Source organism: Xyrauchen texanus, chromosome 30, assembly GCF_025860055.1.
Source record: "Xyrauchen texanus isolate HMW12.3.18 chromosome 30, RBS_HiC_50CHRs, whole genome shotgun sequence".
NCBI lineage: Eukaryota > Metazoa > Chordata > Actinopteri > Cypriniformes > Catostomidae > Xyrauchen > Xyrauchen texanus.
Genome location: NC_068305.1, coordinates 27,318,720 through 27,340,305, shown reverse-complemented (window position 1 = coordinate 27,340,305; position 21,586 = coordinate 27,318,720). Strand labels below are relative to the sequence as shown.

Here is a 21,586-nt window from a genome sequence, read left to right as displayed (position 1 = left end):
CTAGGAGTTCTGTCCTTTAATATGCTCTCACAATGCTTATACACCTCGGGGTATAAATATTGTACTGTATACCTGTTTAATAAAAACGTTTATAAAGCTCGATGTGTTACGAGAGCTGTGACAGATACCTAACCTAGCCTTAGCGCCATGATCTATAGACCTTTTTCACACTCCGGGTTTTGGAATGCGGAAGTAAGCGTTTACAGGGTAAACTTCAACAGCGATGAATGGTTGATCAAAGCCAATATTATTTTCTCTTACACATTTGCTCCAAGACCAAAATAAAACCCCCACTATTATATTTGAATGAGTTAAAAGAAGAGAGAGCGGTGGATTAAGATAGATGGGAGAAGATGCCAAATTTACTGATACTCTCTCAGCAGCAGTAATCGAAACCCCCTCGCAGCTAATGCTGGGAATCGATTCTGAGTCATTGGAATCGACTCCAAAGCTGGAGTCGATTCCTTCCGGGGAAACCGGATGATATTTTCAGACTGTGTTTATTTCCTCGACCACTGAACTACTTATACAATTTAGAAGCCTAACAACACTAATACAATTAAAAAATATATTTTTAAATAACTGCATCTTAACGATCCTCTATCTGACTCCGAGTCAAATCCGCACATGAAGTAGGCTATGTATATAGTAATCCCACAAACCCTTCAACACACCTGCTTTCCAGACTTGGCAACTACTTCAAGTCTTTGGATTAAACTAGTCAAGTAACATGCAACATTTTTGTCAGTAAATTGGCATAGGCCTACAGTAATAACTTCCACGATGTTACAAGTCTGCAATAAGAAGATATGAGAGTAAGCTTCTCTCTTCACATCAATAAATCGGTATAGATGTTAAAGTTTAAATGATCATTGTGCTGCACTTATTAAAGTGAGAATCTAACACTTCTCTACTCGTTCTCGACATTTTTACAGTGTTAAAATATATATATTGTATAAACCAGTACAACAATTTACTTTTTAATAAAACTGAAATGTATTGTTTGGACATTTTATTCAGTATACAGAAGGTTGTGGACAATTACTGCACATTCTAATATAAACCTCTTTCTAAACAAGAACTCATGAGTGATAACCACTGATCTATATCTGGTGATAACAGACCATTTCAATGGTGCTTTTAAGATTATTTTCGGTAGTTCTTGGAAAGACGCATCTACTAACTTCCCTCAAATGTATCTGATGGGATTGAAGCATCTCGCTTTGGTATGTGCATTCAGGCCCTGGTTTAATATTAAATTGGACCTATTAATTGTAAATGTCATTCATGCTATTATAAACAGTGCAAAGAACGCTTTGCAGTGAGCTGTTTATTATGAGTTTTAACTTTGCCTTCCGTTTATTTCGGAATTGAAAACGCATCGATTAAATGGGTCTGCAATTTCTCCCAAATTTCTGGAATCGAACAGTCCTGCTCGCAGCTGTGGCAATTCGTTTTTTAAAACAAATTCCAGGATAATTTAACACAAAGTGTAATGTTAGAAATGTACACTCAATGTTACAAAAATTTATAATATATATATATATAATTTGTTTTCAAGATTCGCGCTGCTAAATAAGACGAAACGCGTCATCAGTCTGTGAAAAGGTATATCGGGAAAGTAGACAGTAGGGGGCGCCAAATCTCAGATTACCGATGCCGTAGAATTGTGTATTGTAGAAGTCCAAAAAGTTAAACAGTAAAATTGCTCATATTAAGGTCACATTTATAGTAATTAAACACAGTTGTATACAATGGCCTGAAATGGAATATTAAATGGCAAATCCAAAACAAAAAGCACAGAACAGGAGGATAATGTGCGCGGCCAGGTAATCCGATTACACCACTCGGACCACACATGTACTGACCAGCATTTACGGGTTCAGGTCACATTCTGTTCTCATTACACACTCAAAATGCCGCTCTTTATTAACCGAGACCAGATTTTTGCTCATCAAGTACACCTTCTAGAGCATAAACTACGGGTGAGTGTTCTTGCTGCTATAGCCTATTACCTATTTTATATATATATATATATATATATATATATATACAGATGGGGTGGTAAATCTTTATATTTTCATTGCACTCAATTTGTGAGCATTGCTATTGTCTATGCTATATACAATATACATATACTATGATTTATGTTGCGATTTCTTTTTATTTTAGCTAAAGTGGGCGACTTTTTGGTAAATTGGATGATTGGATATTTAAATCTTAAAGAAAGACATTTTAACCTTATCTGGCCTAGTTGTTGGCCCACTTTAGCTGATATCACCATAGGCCTATATTACTTTGTCGAGTTTTTGTGCATAAGCAATATTATTTGTGTTTTTGTGTAATAACACTAACAAAAAATACATATTATTAAAATACTCATACCATGTTTTATTTTTGTCATACATCTTGATAGTACATTGAAGCACCAGGTAAATAAATTGCACCATGGCATATGAAAATGGTAATCATAAGGTATGAGGATATATCAAAGTACTACCATCTGATACCATCATATGCCACCAATTTTGTTTGCGAGGTGCAGCTAATTTATACATAAATATGTATATGTTTATGATGCACTTTATTTATAAAACTACACATGATTACATGAATTCAGCATATACATGTACATACAATTATATAATATATTATAAAATAAAATATATTCATACAGAATTGTACATGATGCCCCAAAATACCTACATAGACAAAATGTTTAGGGACCATATCATTGACTCATTTAACCTTTCGGATTGAGTGATGCCGACTCGGTTACTAACGTAACCTCGGTTCCCTGAGAGGAGGGAACGAGTATTGCGTAAGTAGCTTACGCTATGGGAAAACTCAGTTTCTCGAGAAATATTGAAGTCTTTATGTAAAACGCATTGCAGCTGCACAGCAGACAGTAATGAGCGAGGCAGTTCGGTCATTGGCTGTGCTGCGGCAACTGCTCGAACCAATGACGGGGCGACTCTGAACGCACGACCAATGGGTGCGCGCCTCGCGTTCGCGAAATTAGCATAGCCAGGCTATATAATGGGCACCCCGTCATATGAGTTCCTTTAGGTTCAATCGACTGAAGCGAACTGACCAAGCACAAGCACGGCAGCTTACGCAATACTCGTTCCCTCCTCTCAGGGAACCGAGGTTACGTTAGTAACCGAGTCGTTCCCTATCGAGAGGTCTCTCCTATTGCATAAGTAGCTTACGCTATGGGAACACCATGTAAAACGCCGTGCGTGCTGACTTCGCTCTATAAAGCCAGAGGCAGATGCCTGAGCCTTAAAGCAAAGTGATTATTCCACGAGCCGGCCAACGGCGAGCTACATAATGGGATAGTATAGAGCGCCCTTCCAAGGTGGTCCATGGTGGTGCGCTCATAGTACAAACACAAGCACATATCTTATGTACTGAGTTTTCTATGTGCTGATATGCATAAAAATCCTTTAAGTCAGTCAGAGACGGACCTTGTAAGGGAGGAGATAATGCTCAGCATATACATACTCCAGTCCATTCTACAGTCAGGCTGATAGAATGTTGGAATGCATTTTTCAATGTACTGGCATGCATAAAAAATCCTCTAAGTCGGTCAGGGACGGACCTTATAAGGGAGGAGATAATGCTCAGCATATACATACTCCAGTCCATTCTACAGTCAGGCTGATAGAATGTTGGAATGCAATGAGGGGACCTGTAGGTTATAAAACCTGATAAATGTCGAAGGCGAGGCCCAGCCCGCCGCCGCACAAATATCTTAAATGGGTATCCCACTCGACCAAGCCCACGAGGAGTGAGCTCTGACGCCTAAGGGGCATTGAAGGCCCTTGGCTTCATAAGCTAGCGCTATAGCATCCACTATCCAGCGCAATATTCTTTGCTTTGAGACTGCGAGACCTTTAGTGCGGCCGCCAAAGCATACGAATAATTGTTCCGTCTGTCTGAACAGGGCAGAACGTTCCAAATATACTCTGAGCACCCTGACGGGGCAGAGTAAAATAGCGTCGCTTTCGTCTGCTGGGGACGATAGCACTGCCAGAGATATCACCTGTGCTCTGAAGGGTGTGGAGAGCACTTTAGGAATATACCCGTGCTTTGGCCTAAGGACAACTCTGCAGTCGTTAGGTCCAAATTCCAGGCAAGCAGTGCTTGATGACAGCGCGTGCAGGTCGCCCACTCTCTTGACTGAAGCGAGCGCCAGCAAGAGCGCAGTTTTGCTGTTTAAGGTGCACGGTTCGGAGAGGTTCTAACTGGGCACTCTTGAGTGTGTCCAGGACCATGGCCAGGTCCCAGATCGGCACCGAGGGGGGGCGAGGAGGGTTCATCCTCCTAGCGCCTCTTAGGAAACGAATGATTAGATCGTTTTTCCCTAATGAATGTCCTTTATCAGGATTGTGCGACGCCGCTATGGCAGCCACATAGACTTTGAGCGTGGAAGGTGTGCGGCCCGCCTCCAGCAGCTCTTGAAAAAAGGCGAGTACACTTGGTATCTCACACGATTTGGGGTTCAAGCTCTTGGTATCACACCAGTCACTGAACACTTTCCACTTTTGGGCATATAAGCGCCTCGTAGAGGATGCTCGCGCCTCAGTGATGGTTCTCAAAACTGGGGAGGTTCTCGGGAACCCGTTGAGGGGCCATGCATGGAGGGCCCTCCATAGAGTGCAGGGAGCTCAACCTATGTCCACCCTGGCGATTTATATACGAAACTACCGTCATGTTGTCCGTTCGGACCAGGACGTGTTCGTTTTTCAGGTACGGAAGCAGGGCTCTGAGAGCCAAGGCGACCGCCTTCATTTCCAGACAGTTTATATGTAGGCGCTTTTCCGGGTTTGACCAAAAGCCGGAGACAGGCCTGCCCTCGTAAAGGGCCCCCATCCTATTTTGGAGGCATCTGTCGTGATCATTTTTCTCTGCGTGTTCACGCCCAGACTCACGCCGGTTTGATACCAGTTGATGGCTTTCCAGGGCGTCAGGGCTTTTATACAGCCGTGATTCGCTCTGATCAAAAAGTGGCCCGAGCGCCACGCGTGAGTGGGGACACGGCTCTTGAACCAGCGCTGGAGAGGACGCATGTGCAACAATCCTAGCTGGAGTACAGCTGATGCCGAGGCCATGAGACCGAGCATTCTTTGAAATCATTTGACGGGGGCGCGCGCGCCCTTTCTGAATGATGTTGCAAGGCGTCGAATAGAGAGCGCGTGCTCTGATGAGAGGCGCGCTGTCATCTGCACTGAGTCTAGCACTATTCCCAGTAGAGATATTCTGGCTGGGGGATAGCACGCTCTTTGCAAAATTGATTCTCAGACCCAGGCATTCTAGATGGCTGATAATCCAAGATCTGTGATCTGTTCCTCCCTCTATCTCGCTCATAGAGGGAGGAACAGTTTCTATAGCGCCCTTCTCTATCAGTTCGAGCACCTCGGTGCGTAGAACATTTGACACATCTTTCCTCACTTTCGTCTCGACCACCGCTGAAAAGCGGGGTGGTCTGCGAGCGAATTGAAGTGAGTAACCGTGTTTTAATATGTTCAAAACCCATTTTGGCATGTCAGGGATTTTTTCCCAGGCTTTTGCTCGCACAGATATGGGCTGAATGTTGGCTGGGGGCGTGTCGCAGTGACGTATGGGCCCCACCGGCAAATTGCCTTGTGCTAACACTGAGTTTACAGCTCCCAGAGGCGCAGGTGCGCGCTGAGCAGCCGTGTTGAGTGCCGAGTGCAGGGGTGCGTGTGAGCTTACAGGCACGCACGCTATCTCCGTAATGCTCGCATCGTGAGCTGCAGAAATGTTTGAAACTGTATAGACAGTGTTTACAGGTGGGGGTGCATACATTGTAATAGGCACACGCGCCACTTTCATAAAGCTTCCCGCTCTTAGCGGGGAGTTTCTTGGCTCGCGCGTCGCATCTGTGATGCTTGCGGCATGAGACAGAGAACTGTTTGAAACTGTATGTGCAACGCTTATGGGTGGGGGTGCATCTACTGTAGTAGGCATGCGCGCCACTTTCATAAAGCCTCCCGCTCGTGGCGAGGTGTTTTTGGCCATGCATACAGTGTTTGTAACTGTGGGAATGCACACTTTAGTGTGGACACGTGACCCCTTAGTAACACAGGCAGAAAATGTGCTAACATTGAGCTTACAGCTCTCAGAGGCGCGGGCACGCGCTGAGCAGCTGTGTTGAGAGCCGAGTGCAGGGGTGCGTGTGAGATTACAGGCATGCGCGCTATCTCCGTAATACTCGCAGCAAGAGCCGGAGAAATGTTTGAAACGACAGTGTTTACGGGTGGGGGTGCATACATTGTAATAGGCACGCGCGCCACTTCCATAAAGCTTCCCGCATAAATTTCCAGCCGCCTGTAAGGGGACTGGGTAATGTTTTACACGTTTTGCTTGCTGCAGTGAAGCGTTCAGCGAACTCTCTTACCGTGCTCGTGTACGCTAATGTCGACGGTGCGGGGTCGAAGGCCGAGCCCGGCCAGTCGTCGGATGCAGCGCCAATTGGAAAGGCTGTCATCCTTTTCACCGTCGTCCCCTGGCGCGCCGAACGAGATGAGACCCACCGCTCTGTTGGAGGGGTGCTGGTCCGTCTGTGTGAATTGTTCTGGCGGCGGGGAGTTCTCGGGTGGTGGTGAAGCACGCGGGGCTCTGGCGGCCTCCGTGAGCGGCGCTTTTTCTTGCGCGGCTCGAACAGAGGGGACGGCAGCACAGTGGTAGCAGGCTCGTTCGCGGCGAAGGCGGCGAAGCGAGCGCGCGGCTCGTTGAGGCCCAGGGAGTCACATTCAGGGCATCCGCCTCGAGTGAAAGCAGCTTCTGCGTGGTCAGGTCCCAGGCAGCGAGTGCAGATAATGTGACGGTCCCTGTCAGGAAGAAGGCCTCTGCACGAGGCGCAGGTCGAAGGCATTTGGAACAACGCCTCGAATTTGCTCTTTTACTAAATACAAAAAGTGTCGCAAAGGCGAACACTTGCAAAGTAGCTTAGTAAAAAGGATATAGTGATGCGCGCCGGATGGCGTAGCAGAAGGCTTCGAAGGCGGCTGAAGGCGCCGGCGTCCTCTTAGCAGTCCTGCTGTAGGCTTGTCAACGGCGGGCGAAAGACTCCAACAATCCGGAGGATCCAGCGAAGAGGAGGTCTTCGCTGAAGGAAATTAAATCTAAAGGAACTCGTATGACGGGGTGCCCATTATATAGCCTGGCTATGCTAATTTCGGCGGGCTCTGAGCCGCTGAACGCAGGCGCGCCCATTGGTCGCGTGTTCAGAGTCGCCCCGTCATTGGTTCGAGCAGTTGCCGCAGCACAGCCAATGACCGAGCTGCCTCGCTCATTACTGTCTGCTGTGCAGCTGCAATGCGTTTTACATAAAGACTTCAATATTTCTCGAGAAACGGAGTTTTCCCATAGCGTAAGCTACTTACGCAATAGGAGAGACCTCTCGATAGGGAACTATGATACCCAAAAGTGCTAAGTAGGAAGCGCAGGTACTGTATGTCAATTGAGTTTTATTTATAATTGATGATGATCAGCTGGACTGTTAATTTGTTAGTTTTTATTTCTTTTACGTCTATTGTTTTTGTATTAAGTATTATTTATGATACTATATGTGTAATATTTATAGTTGTATTTGAAGTATGTTACATTAAATATTTGTTAATCCTCTATCCTCTGATTGTCTCTCTCTTTTTAGAGTAAAGAGGAGCGTATTTTGGAAATGGAAACAGAGAACGCTCTTCTTCATTTGAGACTCGTTGAGGTATGATTTGATGTAGCTAATTTAGCATGAAATGCATTTTACTACCCTAAAGGAGGTCGAACCTCCACAGCAGCTACGTTTTTGACCCAACAGATGGTTTCACTGCAAGATAAGTGGCTTGCAGACAGACGGCAGGTGCTCATCAGTTTCACCTAATTTTACTCATGTAATAATATACGAATATGCTGTTCGAACCAGAGAGAGACCATTTGCTAACTATGGTTGGGTTCCACTAACAAAAAAGTACTATAAAGAACCACAACATTACCATGTAGTTTGGACATGGTACCATTGTAAAACCATGTTTTTTCGACATGCACCACAGTAATTACATGGTATTCTCTGGAGTAATTTGAAGTGCAATGGAAATACCATGGTATATACTAAAAACAATATTTTAGCCTATTTTTAAGATGTATCCATTTCAATTGAATAACAAATTTCCATCTAATTGAATTGAATATTCTTGAAGAAAATGTAATTAATAAAACTTGCATTTTGTAAGATTTGTACATTTTATTTTGATTATTCAATTGAAATGGATACATCTTGAAAATAGGCTAAAATCATATCAAAGTACATTGGTATTACTATCTGATATCATTACCACAGCACTTTTTGGAAGGGTCAAAATAATGAACTATTTGACAGTTATGTTGTTGATTGACATACTGAACTATTTGTAAGAGTGCCCTATTTACCTTTCCTAAACTTCTTCAAGTGTTTGGGCATACTTCACTGTGGAAGAAATGAGGAGATCCAAGTCCAAAGACAGAAGCATCAGCAGCAGAGAAAAGTGCAGAAGTCCACACATGCTGCTCTCTCCAAACTTCTGTCTGAAGTTCAGGTGATAGCAAAAAACATAAATTGAAAGAATGTTTGCAAATGTAATTTTGTTTGTGCAAATCCATCATCATCACTTAGTGAACTGTGCTGTTCTCAGGTGCTAAAACAGGACTTGAGGAATGTACTTACTCTCTACATGGGGTTTGCTAAAGAAATGGAGCATCAAAGCAAACAGCTGTTTGAATGTATGGGCACTGCCATTCAGGATCACCAAAGTGATGACATGCAGAGTGAGTGTTCTTTATGTGAATTTGCATGTAAGGCCTGTATTTGATCATTTGAACCTCCAAATACACTCTATACACTTCAATTTACTATAGCAGGACTGCCAGATCATGTGACTTCCTGGATTATGAACCCAAGACTCAATTGTTCCCTAACTCTCAACCTCTCTTCCTTGTCTTCACCTGTCTTCTCTCCTTTTTAATATTACATCTCATGCTATATCTCATTCCCTTTATTCTTCATCATCTGTCACTTCCTCTATGACAAAACAAGCAGTGTTGTGACAGTGGTGTGTGTGGTGTTCAGAAGATAATCCATAGAACCCTCCCCCACCTCTCCTCCAGGAAAAGCTGCTGTCTGCAGGGACAACAAGGTCATGTGTCTTGTGCGTCACCTGCACACCATGGTGACAAGCCTCCCATAGAGCCTGTAGATCTTGTCCCTTGACATTTATATAGTTGTGTTTGTAAAACAGCAGACAAAACCATTGGAAGGGCTCCTCTCACTACCTCCCAAAATGCAAATCAATCAATCAAAAAACAATCAATCAGAAATCAGTCAGTCTGTCTGTCTGTCTGTCTTTACAAATTTACCTAGATTGTTACATATAGTTTCCTACTACATTACAGAGCACTTAACATGTATTGTCAAGTTATAAAACTCTCCAGCTGCAATATCCCATGGGCAGATTAGTGGCTAAAGGAAGGCATCACAATGTCCTAGAGATTAGAAAATGCCCTTACCATTCTACTCATTGTGTGTTCCATGCCATACTATAACAAACCGTTTAATCTTGCCTAAGGTTTCTAAACATAGCCTTATTGTTTGATTGGACCAACCATTGTGCTCCATTTTTCTGTTCAAGGAATAGTGTATAATTTCTGAACCACTGTTGTCACCAAATATAATGCAATACATGAAAATTACCATTTTCAAACTGGTTTCGCCAACATGCCCCTCATCTTCCATTAGTCAAACAAAACAGATAGCTCCTCCCTAAACTCACACCATTGGTCAAGCCAATGTTGGTGTGTCTGGTTGGCCGAGATGCTTGAAGAAACAAAGCAATGAAACCCACAATGTATCTTCTGGGGAACATCAACCCCCAAATGGCTTTTGTATAGTTCTCTTTGCCTTTAACTGGCACATTTATATTTTCATGAACACAAATGCATAGATATGAAGATGTTTTTGCCTTTCTTACTTGTCTGTAGAGCTACAGGCTCAGGTGGCTGCACTCGAGCACTCTTTACAAGAAGAGAAGGAGAGGTGTAGAGAGGAGCGGCTGAGGAGGAGACTACTTCACAACACTTTGGTTGTATGTACTTGATTTTCTGATTTCATCCACTGTTTTTAATATATTAATTAGGTAAAATTGGCATTCATTTAGATTAACTTGATATTATGAAGGATAGCAGCATGGATTGCATGTTATGTTTATCACCTGGTGGCTCAGAGGTTAGCAATTTCGCATCAGCAAGAAGTTCCCAGGTTCAAGTCCCGGTTCAAAAGTAGAGTTTGCACATTCTCCCTGTGTTCGTGTGGATTTCCTCTGGGTCCTCCGGTGTCCCCCACAAGTCCAAAAACATGCAGTTTAAATGGACTGGAGACTCTAAAATTGCCCCATAGTGAGTGAGAGTTCCCCAGCCACTGCGGGTTGTGTCAGGAAGGGCATCCAGCATAAAACCTGTGCCAAGTCAAATATGCAGATCACAGATGGTCCGCTGTGATTAACCCTAACGAGAGCAGCCGAAAGAAGAAGAAAAAGATTTCAGATAAAATATGTTGTAAATGTAAAATTATACAGTTGTTATACCTTTTTTTTTTTTACCTGATCTGACCCTTAAAAATAATGCTGTCAGGTTGATACAGTAATAACAAATAATTGTTTTAGATAATAAAAAAAATGTACACATGTATTTTCTGTAGGAGCTGAGGGGAAACATCCGAGTCCACTGCAGAATGCGCCCAATTCTACCCTTTGATTATAGCCCAGGATCCCCCACAACAAATGGGTAAAATAAGCTATATATATATATATATATATATATATATATATTCTATTAATGGACCTGAATAATAAATGGACCTGAAATGTTTTGATTCTAAATTATTATGTGAGAAGAGACCACAGAGTATGATCAAGTGTTCATAGCACCGTGTTTTGGTATATATGTATATCTTGGAATCATTCTAAATATTATTTTACATTTTAAGGTCCTTATCATGTGAAGCAGTGGTGCAAGCCATCAACGATGTGAGTGAATTCATTATTTGTAGTGTTTATGGTGTCTATAAAATGTTGATGGCCACCATCATCATGCTCTATATCCTACACCCTGAATTGATCATCTATTTCACAACCTTGTTCTGCAGGACTGTGTTCTTGTGAACAGCAACAAAAGCCCTGTTGTGAACAAAATATTTGAGTTTGAGAGGTATTTGTGAATTGCACAACATTCCTACATGCATCATTTAAACAGCACTCAATGTGGTGGTTGATGAAGCATTTATCCATTATGATTTGCAGAGTACATGGTCCAGAAGACAGCCAACAGACTGTGTTTGAAGAGATGAAACCCCTTCTAACATCTCTGCTTGATGGGTGAGTTTTCTATGCAAAACAACTTCATTTACATAATCAGATTAGTAATGGAGGATGCCCCATTTGAGGAGCTGAAGCCACTTATACATTGCCCCAAAAAGGTGCTTGGACACTTAAGCCACTATCTTAAAAAGGCATTAATGTCAATGCATTAGACAAGAAAAAACAAAACAAATGCCATTAATCTGAAAGAAAAGCACGAGAAAGCACAAGAAATTTCAAGCAAAATATTTCTATATTATTGCGTCTTAAATGATAAAGACCATGTTATGACCCTTTCAGTTTGTCAAATATTTGTGGAGTATGTACAGTTAATGTGATGAATTACACATGTGGTTACTCCGCTTGGACAACTCTGAGAACTTAATTGCAGATGCTACTTGGTTCTATGGAATTCAATTCATAAATTTTAAGTGTCCAAAAGTGTCCAAATATTTCTTAGGACTACTATATTAATTAATTACTAAGTTCAGGCTGGAAACTCGGAATGGCACAAGCTAATAGGTTCTTTGAAGTTGTTATCTGGTAGCCAATCAGCTCGCACACAAGTAATATGCTAAGCCAATCGGCTCACATGGCGAAGCTGATTGTAATCGGCTGTCATTTGACGTGTAATTGGGTAGCCAATGAACTTGTGTATTCTCTCTTTGCCTTACATTTACATTTGCTCAGTTTGCAAGTTAGCCAGTTTCACTGTAGCACACTGAGATAGTTTTCTCTGAAACCCTCCACCTTCCCAGCTCCACATGCCTTGATCTCATACATGGTGATTGTATTTACTGTGTCTAATTGTGCAGCAGCATGTCATACAGGCTTGAGGCAGCATGTCTTGTGTTTTTCTAATTCACTCTGCAGCATGTCGAACATGGTTAACTCAGTTTGTCTCTGTATGTTCTAGCAGTAGCAAGAAGCGGTGAAGCGGATCAACCAATACCAATAACCAATTAAGTTGTCATACCCCATTAACATGCTAAATCTTTTCAGGAGTTGTCATGACTTAGATATAAACTCAGCAAAAAAGAAACGTCCTCTCACATTCAACTGCTTTTATTTTCAATAAAAAAATAACAGTCAGTATCTGGTGTGGCCACCAGGTGCATTAAGTACTGCAGTGCATTTCCTCCTAATGGACTGCACCAGATTTGCCAGTTCTTGCTGTGAGATGTTACCCCACTATTCCACCAAGGCACTTGCAAGTTCCCAGATATTTCTGGGAGGAATGGCCCTAGCCCTCACAGTCCGATCCAACAGGTTCCAGACGTGCTCAATGGGATTGAGATCTGGACTCTTCGCTGGCTATGGCAGAACACTGACATTCCTGTCTTGCAGTAAATCATGCACAGAAAGAGCAGTATGGCTGGTGACATTGTCATGCTGGAGGGTCATTTCAGGATGAGCCTGCAGGAAGGGTACCACATGAGGGAGGAGGATGTCTTCCCTGTAACGCACAGCATTGAGATTGCCTGCAATGACAACAAGCTCAGTCTGATGATGCTGTGACGCCCCAGACCATGACGGACCCTCCACCTCCAAATCAATCCCGCTCCAGAGTACAGGCCTTGGTGTAACACTCATTCCTTCGACGATAAATGTGAGTCCGACCTTCACCCCTGATTAGACAAAACCACGACTCGTCAGTGAAGAGCACTTTTTGCCAGACCTGTCTGGTCCAGCTAAGGTGGGTTTATGCCCATAGGCGACATTGTTGCTGGTGATGTCTGGTAAGGACCTGCCTTATAACAGGCACACAAACCCCCAGTCCAGCCTTTTATTAGCACTGATGGAGGGATTGTGCGTTCCTGGTGTATCTCGGGCAGTTGTTGTTGCCATCCTGTACTTGTCCCGCAGGTGTGATATTCGGATGTACCGATCCTGAGGTGTTGTTATACGTGGTCTAACACTGCGAGGACGATCAGCTGTTCTTCCTGTCTCCATGTAGCGCTGTCTTAGGCGTCTCACAATACGGATATTGCAATTTATTGCCCTGGCCACATTTGCAGTCCTCCATGCAGCATGCCTAAGGCACGTTCACACAGATGAGCTGGGACCCTGTGCATTTTTCTTTTAGTGTTTTTCAAAGTCAGTAGAAAGGTCTCTTTAGTGTCCTAAGTTTTTTATAACTGTGACCTTAATTGCCTACCATCTGTAAGTTGTTAGCATCTTAACGACTGTTCCACAGGTGCATGTTCATAATTTTTTTATGGTTCGTTGAACAAGATGGAAAACATTGTTTAAACCCTTTTCAATAAAGATCTGTAAAGTTATTTGGATTTTTACAAAATTATCTTTAAAATACAGTGTCCTGAAAAAGGGATGTTTCTTTTTTTGCTGAGTTTATATATATATATATTATGTATATATATATATATATATATATACAAATAATAATCTTTAATTCTTAGGTATAATGTGTGTATAATGGCGTATGGCCAGACAGGCAGTGGCAAGACACATACAATGATTGGCTCCCAATCTGAGGAGCCCACAGCTGTAGTGCAGGACTCTCAACAGGGCATCATTCCAAGAGCAGCCAGTGAGCTATTCAAGTAAGCCTCACCTAATTCTTCTTTCACTGTTTCACAAAGCACTGTTAAAATCACTACCTGTTGCATGTATCTACAACACTTCATACAGAATGCCTTAGACTGTTCACCTGTATTGATGTCTGTTACAGGATGATCTCAGAGAAACCAGCAGACAGTCATATGGTGGAGATATCAGTGGTGGAGGTCTATAATAACGAGGTTCTGGACCTGCTGGCCAGAGATGAAGATGGGGCAGCAGTTGGGGTGAAGAGAGAGGTCATCACCACTAGCACAGGCACTAGTGAAGTGCCCTGTCTAACATATGAGTGAGTGACAGCAGCTAGCATAAAGTCATATCACACTTCCTAACTTATCTAAAAAAAAAAAGAAAAAAAAGAGAGAGGTTTTTAATATCTTATTTCAGTTTGATTAACCATGTGGCTTATTTATGCTTTTCAGTGGTATACAATTGCCCCCAAAATATGGACACTTAAGCCACATCTAAAAATGTATTTATGAATTGAATTGTATTATATAATAAAGAATCAAACCAAGTACATTTTATTTTAAAGAAATATAGCACAAACACACTTTTCAAGCAAAACATTTCACATGCAAAAAAAAAATAAAATAAAAATAAAATAATGATAAGTTTCAAATGATAAAACAATAAATATATTGTAATACACACTTGGACACTTTCTGGTTGTCATGTCCATAGTTAATGTGATGAATTACACCTATGATAACTCTGCAATCACACCTGTATGAAATTCATGAGGGGAGCTGACTTGATACATCCTTTAAAAACCACCATCTGGCTAAAAGTAATTGCAAATATGGCAAAAAAAGTGAAATTTTATTTTATGAAATGCAAACAGAGCATTTTAAATGTGGCTTAAGCATCCAAAAGTGTCCAAATAATTTTGGGGCCAATTATGTATGTCATATTGCACTTCCAGACTTCAATCACAAATTATATTTTAAAATTGTATTACTTTATTAAATTTAATATTTGTTGTTGTCTAGGCCGTTTAAGGGTAAATGCAGACATTTCTATGGTGTATCTATATGTGTGTGTAGAATAGTGTGTACGCATCTATATTTATTTATTTGTCTAAACTGTTCTTCAGTGTACTTTGAGCTTTGAGATGTGATTGCAGAATAAGTGTTTATGCGCACATGACTGTCACAGGTTTGCATGTGTTTGTGTCAGGTTGGTACACAGCTCTGCAGACGTGATGCAGCTGATCAATTCTGTGTTGAAACTAAGAGCTCACAGTCCCACCCTGGTCCACATGGACTCTTCCAGATCTCATTTAATTGTCACTCTTACCGTTTCCTCCAAAAGCCCCGATGCCCTGGCACTGGGTATGATGCATTTTCTCTGTTGCTGTCTAACACACACAAATAAATAAACACATATGACAACTTGACCAATACAAATTTTACAACTTGCCCTGACCTGACATTTACGAAAAATGCCCTTGTCCTAACTTTTGAGTTTGGAGGATAAAATTAAGATAATAAAGATTATTCTAATTTAAAAGGGTTTTAAAATCAACAAACCAATCAAAACCACTACTGGAAAACACACACACACACATTGGGTTTCCATTTTTTATGGGGCTTTTCCATTGATGTAATGTTTTTTATACTGTACAAACTTTATATTATATCCCCAAATCCTACCCCTAAACCTAACCCTCACAGAAAACTTTCTGCAGTTTTACTTTTTCAAAAAACATAATTTAGTATGATTTATAAGCTGTTTTCCTCATTGGGACCACCAAATTATCCCCACAATGTAAAAAATTTCAGGTTTTACTATCCTTATGGGGCCCCACAAAGTGATAAATACACGCTCACACACACACACACACACACACACACACACACACACATTTGTGTAAATGGACTTAAGACTCAAAACGTTATAGTCCATGAGATACACCCCTGGTTACAACTTCCCTATGTGACAGCCTTCCTGAGTCTGCCCTACTCAGCTTTTTGTTCTCAAGAATTCCAGTCCTGGGATTTATAACAAAATAGTGTTTTTCTCTCTCTTAGACACTGACAATTCACAGGCTGCAAATCTGAAATTTTTTAATTAACATGCTCTTTCCCTGAAGTTACACACGGCAACAGCACACACACACACACACACACACACACACACACACACACACACACACACACAGTTATGGCTCTTAAGTGAAACTTTGTGGGTATTATCTGAAGAAGCACACACTCAAACGGTCATTTGTACTACTCAATTTTCTCTCACACCCACTGGATTACTTATCTTCAGATACACACACACTTGCACTTTATAACCACTCTGAAAATAGAGCTTAGTCTTCACACCAAAGGTTTCTCATGGTAGCATTAAAGGGCCTAATAAAAGCTGCCATACATTTAGGAAAGTGTGTACAATAACAGTTGTGTGTGGAAAATTGGGTTGGATTCTGATGTGCTCTATGTGTATTGCAGCTCGTAGGCTGCAGAATGCCAGGCAGGATGTCCGACGGGTGTCTCAAAAGGAGTGGTGGAGCCCGCGTTGCCGAAGGGCTGCCTCCTCACACTCATCCAGCCCCGTCTCCTCACCATGCCACTCCCCCTGCCACTCACCATGCCCCTCTCCCCGACCCAGCATCACACAGATGCCTCTCAAGACCAAGCTGCAGGTGGTGGACCTGGCTGGGAGTGAGTGTGCTGGTAAGTCTGGAGGACACTATGTAATGTCAAAAACCCCTTTCAAATCTTTGAGAAAAGGCCAATAAGAATTTGCATGCAACTCCCCCGGACATATGGGGGCGGGGGGGCGGTGAGACGTGTCTAGTATGGGAGCCTTTTCTCTCTAAGTTTTCTCTCCACAGAGTATTAGATTAGTCTGGGGCCTTTAAATGCTCATAAAATGCGCAGGGGAAGGTGTTCTTTTCCTTTCCTATTCTTTCAGGGGGAAAAGACCCCACGGAGACCACACCCTGCTCCGAAGGAGGGGGTAAACATGTGGCAAATACGTCACATGGGCTCAAGGCCACACATGGAAGAGGTATGGCCTGGGCCTGGTAAGCAAACACTATGACGTTCATGACCCAGTGGGCAAGCCTCTGTTTGGGGACAGCGTTCCCTTTCCGCTGTCCGCCAAAGCAGGCAAAGAGCTGCTCAGAGCATCTACAGCGCTGCGTGAGATCCAAACAGATGAGCAAAGCACTTACCGGAGAGAGCAACGATAAGGCTTTGTCTGTCTGCTCCAGGGGCGGCTTCGCTTGCAGCCTCACCATGTTCCCACTAAGGGGGACATGGGAACCTTGGGCAGATAGCTCGGTCTGGGTCTCAGGATCACATGGGAGTCTTCCGGAACAAACTCCAGGCACGTTTCACTGACAGAGAACGCTTGCAGAGTGGTCTTTAATGAGACAGCCTTCAATTCTACTGACTCTAGGGCTTGAACAGGCTCTCCAAAGGCCCAGAGGACCACAGAGAGGTCCCATAAGGGAAGAGGTGCGGCCTAGGAGGATTCAACCTCCTCGTGCCTTTCAGGAACCTGACCTCAAGTCGTGCTTCCCTAAAAACTTAACGTCTACTGCAATGTGGTGCGCTGATATAGCAGCTACAAACACCTTAAAGTTGGGGGTGATAGCCGCCCCCCCCCAGCCTCTCCTGCAGGAAGGAAAGCACTGATCCGACTGCCTATCTCTGGGGGTCTTTGCATCAGGAAGAACACCACTTAGCGAGCACATGCTACTTCAGGTTATGCAGCTGCCTTGTAGAAGGAGCCCTGGCCTGAGCGATCCTGTTTACCACTGCGGGCGGTAGACCACTTAAGTATTCTGCCTCCCATCCAGGGACCAGACGTGGAAATTCCAGAGGTCTAGGCATGGGTGCCAGATGGTGCCCCTTCCCTGAGAAAGAAGATCCTTCCTCAGGAGAATTTGCCAGGGAGGTGCTGCCATGAGGAGCATGAGGACTGAGAACCAAGTCTGGTTGGGCCAATACGGCGGCACGAGGGTAACATGTTCCTCGTCCCCCCGAGGAGTTTTTTGCAAGTAGGCTCACTGGGGGGAATGTGCATTTGCACATCATCCGGGGCAGCTGTGTGCCCGCACGTCTGTTCTGAAGGGAGCTCCCATCAGGACTTAACAGAGCGGGCAGTGGATTCTCTTGAAGCGAACAGGTCTACCTGTGCTTGCCGAATTGACTCCAAATCAGCTGGACCACCTGGGGATGGAGTCTCCACTCTCCCCTGAGCGTCACCAGCTGCGATTATGTGTCTGCTGTGACCTTGAGGTTGCTGGGGAAGTGAGTGGTCTGTAGCGACCTGAGTGGCCGCTGACTCCAGAGGAGGAGGTGACGGGCGAGTTGCGACATGCAACGAGTGTAAACCGCCTTGGTGGTTTATATAAGCCACTGTCGCAGTGTTGTCCATCCATACCAACACGTGCTTGCACTGGATCAATGGCAATAGCCTCGGCAGGGCGAGCTGTACTGGGGGTAGCTAATGCAGCATCGGGGAGTGATGCTACGACCCGAGGCTGCCGCGCTGAGGGAGCCCTCAAAGCACTTACCTTGCTCTGCGTGCCTGGTGTAAGGCGGGCCGGTGACTGAGGAGGATGGCCTCTTGGGTGTAAATAGGTGTAAATAGTCTTTCTACACTAATGTTTTATCTTTTGTCTAGGAATGTCAGGTGTGACTGGTGCAGCTCTATGGGAGAGTTCCTGTATCAATCGTAGTCTTTCTGCTTTGTCTGATGTTCTGGGTGCTTTAGCTGAGCAACGAACCCATGTACCATACCGCAACAGCAAACTAACACATCTCCTACAGGATGCCATAGGTGAGAACATTTGCATTCTATGTTATATGTTACATGCACAGTTATTTTCTTGCCACAGCTGGTGTTTGCATAGTCAAGCTACAGTCTTCATCTCTCTGTCCAAGTATACATGACAAAATGCGTAAATGAATAATTCTTTGAAGGACGACATTTGCCGTCTTAAATATACTTTGTATGCGACCTGTCTTTCGGAGCACCTGTCTTTGCGCACAACGCTGAGCCCAATTGTGGTCTCATTACTCATTATGCTCTTATTACATACTGTGTGTAATCAGAATGTAAAGAGTAAACCAGCAACCAAATGTCTTTCAGTGTTAGTTAAAGAAGCATTTCTCTCATCATTTACTCACCCTCATGAAATTCAAGCTGCGTATGACTTTCTTTCTTCTGCTGAACACAAACAAAGATATTTAGAAGAATATCTCGACTCTGTTGGTCCTCACAATCCAAGTGAATGAGTACCAAAATTTTGAAGCTCTAAAAGGACAAAGGCAGCATAAAAGTAATCCATACTCCAGACTCCAGTGGGTAAATCCATATATTTGTAAGCAATAGGTAAAGGTATTCAATGGAAAGGAGGAGGCGAGAACCGGCTTTTCAATATAAATAATAGTTTAATGATAAACTTAAAAGAAGACACAAACACACACATGACGGACATGTCCGCTAACGATCTCTCTCTCCCGCATGATACTCTGCAGTCGACCTTTAAACCTCAGAGGCTTCATTAGCCTAATACTGGACCGAGTGTGTATGATCACGTCCCGGCCCCGCCCTCCGCCCTGCCACACAATATTATAGGAGTGGGTCAGAAACAGATCAATAATTAAGTCCTTGTTTACTATCAGTCTTCACATTCACTTTCACACTCTTCTTCTTTTGTTTTTGGCAATTTGCATTCTTCATGCATAGCGCAAACTACTTGGCAGGGAGGAGAATTTATAGTAAAAAATGACTTAAATATTGATATGTTTCTCACTCACCTTTCATATCTACGGAGCCCCCGAAGCGACCTGTGCTCACGAGAAACTGTTCGCGTGCGCACGTTAGAAATTCTAGAACTACTAGAATGGCCATAGCGGTCATTCTGACCGTTCCTACTAGACTGTAACAAATGTCATTTTTTTCATGTCATATTTACATTCGAAACTTCTATTGAGGTTTTAGAATGAATCTTCTAATGTCTGTCGTCATGTTTTTATGACGTCGTCGCCCTAAAAAATTAAAAAATCCTCGAACAAAATCCTCAATTTGAATAAAATAGAATAATATGGATTAAATGGAGCACGGAGCGCCAAGCGAATGCAGATAGTCCTACATAATACAATCTTTTACAGTATTATAAATGTCATAGACAGTAATGTCTTTGTATTGAAGGCCAAGTTTAAAATATATCTCTATAAATTCATGCACATCCATGCTCTCAGTATCTTTGAGTAAATGAATGATGGCAATGACACAATCGGAAAAGAGCTATAAACACACCGGAAACTGTAACACGTGCGCACGAGAAACGTTTCTCATGAGGGTGAGGTTGAGTAAACGATGAGAGAATAAACATTTTTGGGTGAACAATCCCTTTAAGTAAGATCCAACAAAATTACTGAGCCACAGTTAAAACCAGCCCTACCAGTCTAGTTTCAGTGTGAAATTTGGTGTCATAACAAGTGTCACAGGCTGGCTCCACCTTTACTCCCTCCCTCCCCCTTGAACTTTGACTAACCAACATTTCCACCTCTTTTCTACCTTATTGTTTTCACAGGTGGGGATGCCAAGCTGCTAATAATGCTTTGTGTATCTCCTACTCAACGCTTCCTCACAGAGTCTCTTCAGTCACTGGGCTTCGGTTCCAGAGCCAGACAAGTCCAGAGAAAGCCACCATGCAGAAAGAACACAGCTCTGAAAATGAAGTAAAACTAGGAAAGAGTCCAACAGCGAGATGCATTTGTTAGTTGACTGCTCTAGTTGAAAATGATATAAACAAGGTGTTGTGGAGAAATGTATTATTATTATTATTTATTTGTATTTTTTATTTTTTTTCTCCCCAATTTGGAATACCCAATTCCCAATACACTCTAGGTCCTCGTGGTGGCATAGTGACTCACCTCATTCTAGGTGGTGGAGGACAAATCTCAGTTGCCTCCTTGTCTGAGATCTTATCATGTAGTTTGTTGAACGCATTACCGTGGAGACCTAGCGAGTGTGGAGGCTCACGCTATTCTCCACGGCATCCACGCTCAACTCACAACTCACCACGCACCCCACCGAGAGCGAGAACCACATTATAGCAACCACGAGGAGGTTAACACAACGTGACTACCCACCTTAGCATCCAAGCCAATTGGTTGCTTAGGAAGCCTTAGGAAAACTTGCTGAGCTACCCAGGACCCTGGAGGAATGTTTTATTAAAATAGTGGTTAATTCCATTGTTGCTAATGTGTATGCATTTTAGTATGGTTTTTGAAGTGATACCAGTGTTTTCAGAATAGGGCTTGCTAAACATATCTTTGGTAAACACACAATCTTTAGCTGATCATGCACTTTGGGGATATTCCTATGAAAAAATTAAATAAAATAAATAATGTTTACATGTTTTATTTTTTTTATATTTAGTTTCCAGTGTGCTTGAAATGCTTCCTTTGACTGAAGTGTAATTGTCTTTAGTTTGTGTTAAAGTTTTGGGTGATGATGAAAAATGTACGGTTTTGACGTATAGGGCAAGCAACCTGACTGTAGATGACCTAATGTTCTACTGCAATATTTGTAATTTGTTGCCTTTTCGATGTATTCCTATTTAA

The 21,586-nt window shown here is 42.8% G+C and overlaps 1 protein-coding gene across 1 annotated transcript; it reads left to right on the top strand.

Annotated features, from left to right (window-relative positions):
* The first annotated feature begins 1,873 nt into the window (after positions 1–1,873).
* Positions 1,874–21,564, top strand: LOC127624242 (kinesin-like protein KIF25). The gene is made up of 15 exons (XM_052098971.1): positions 1,874–1,985; positions 7,685–7,750; positions 8,472–8,597; positions 8,694–8,826; positions 10,036–10,139; positions 10,751–10,836; positions 11,039–11,078; positions 11,198–11,259; positions 11,352–11,426; positions 13,829–13,972; positions 14,101–14,277; positions 15,168–15,322; positions 16,445–16,669; positions 18,633–18,788; positions 20,551–21,564. Exons 1-15 carry the CDS (start codon positions 1,917–1,919, stop codon positions 20,700–20,702), a joined length of 1,770 nt encoding a protein of 589 aa, XP_051954931.1. The 5' UTR covers positions 1,874–1,916; the 3' UTR covers positions 20,703–21,564.
* Positions 21,565–21,586: the final 22 nt, after the last annotated feature.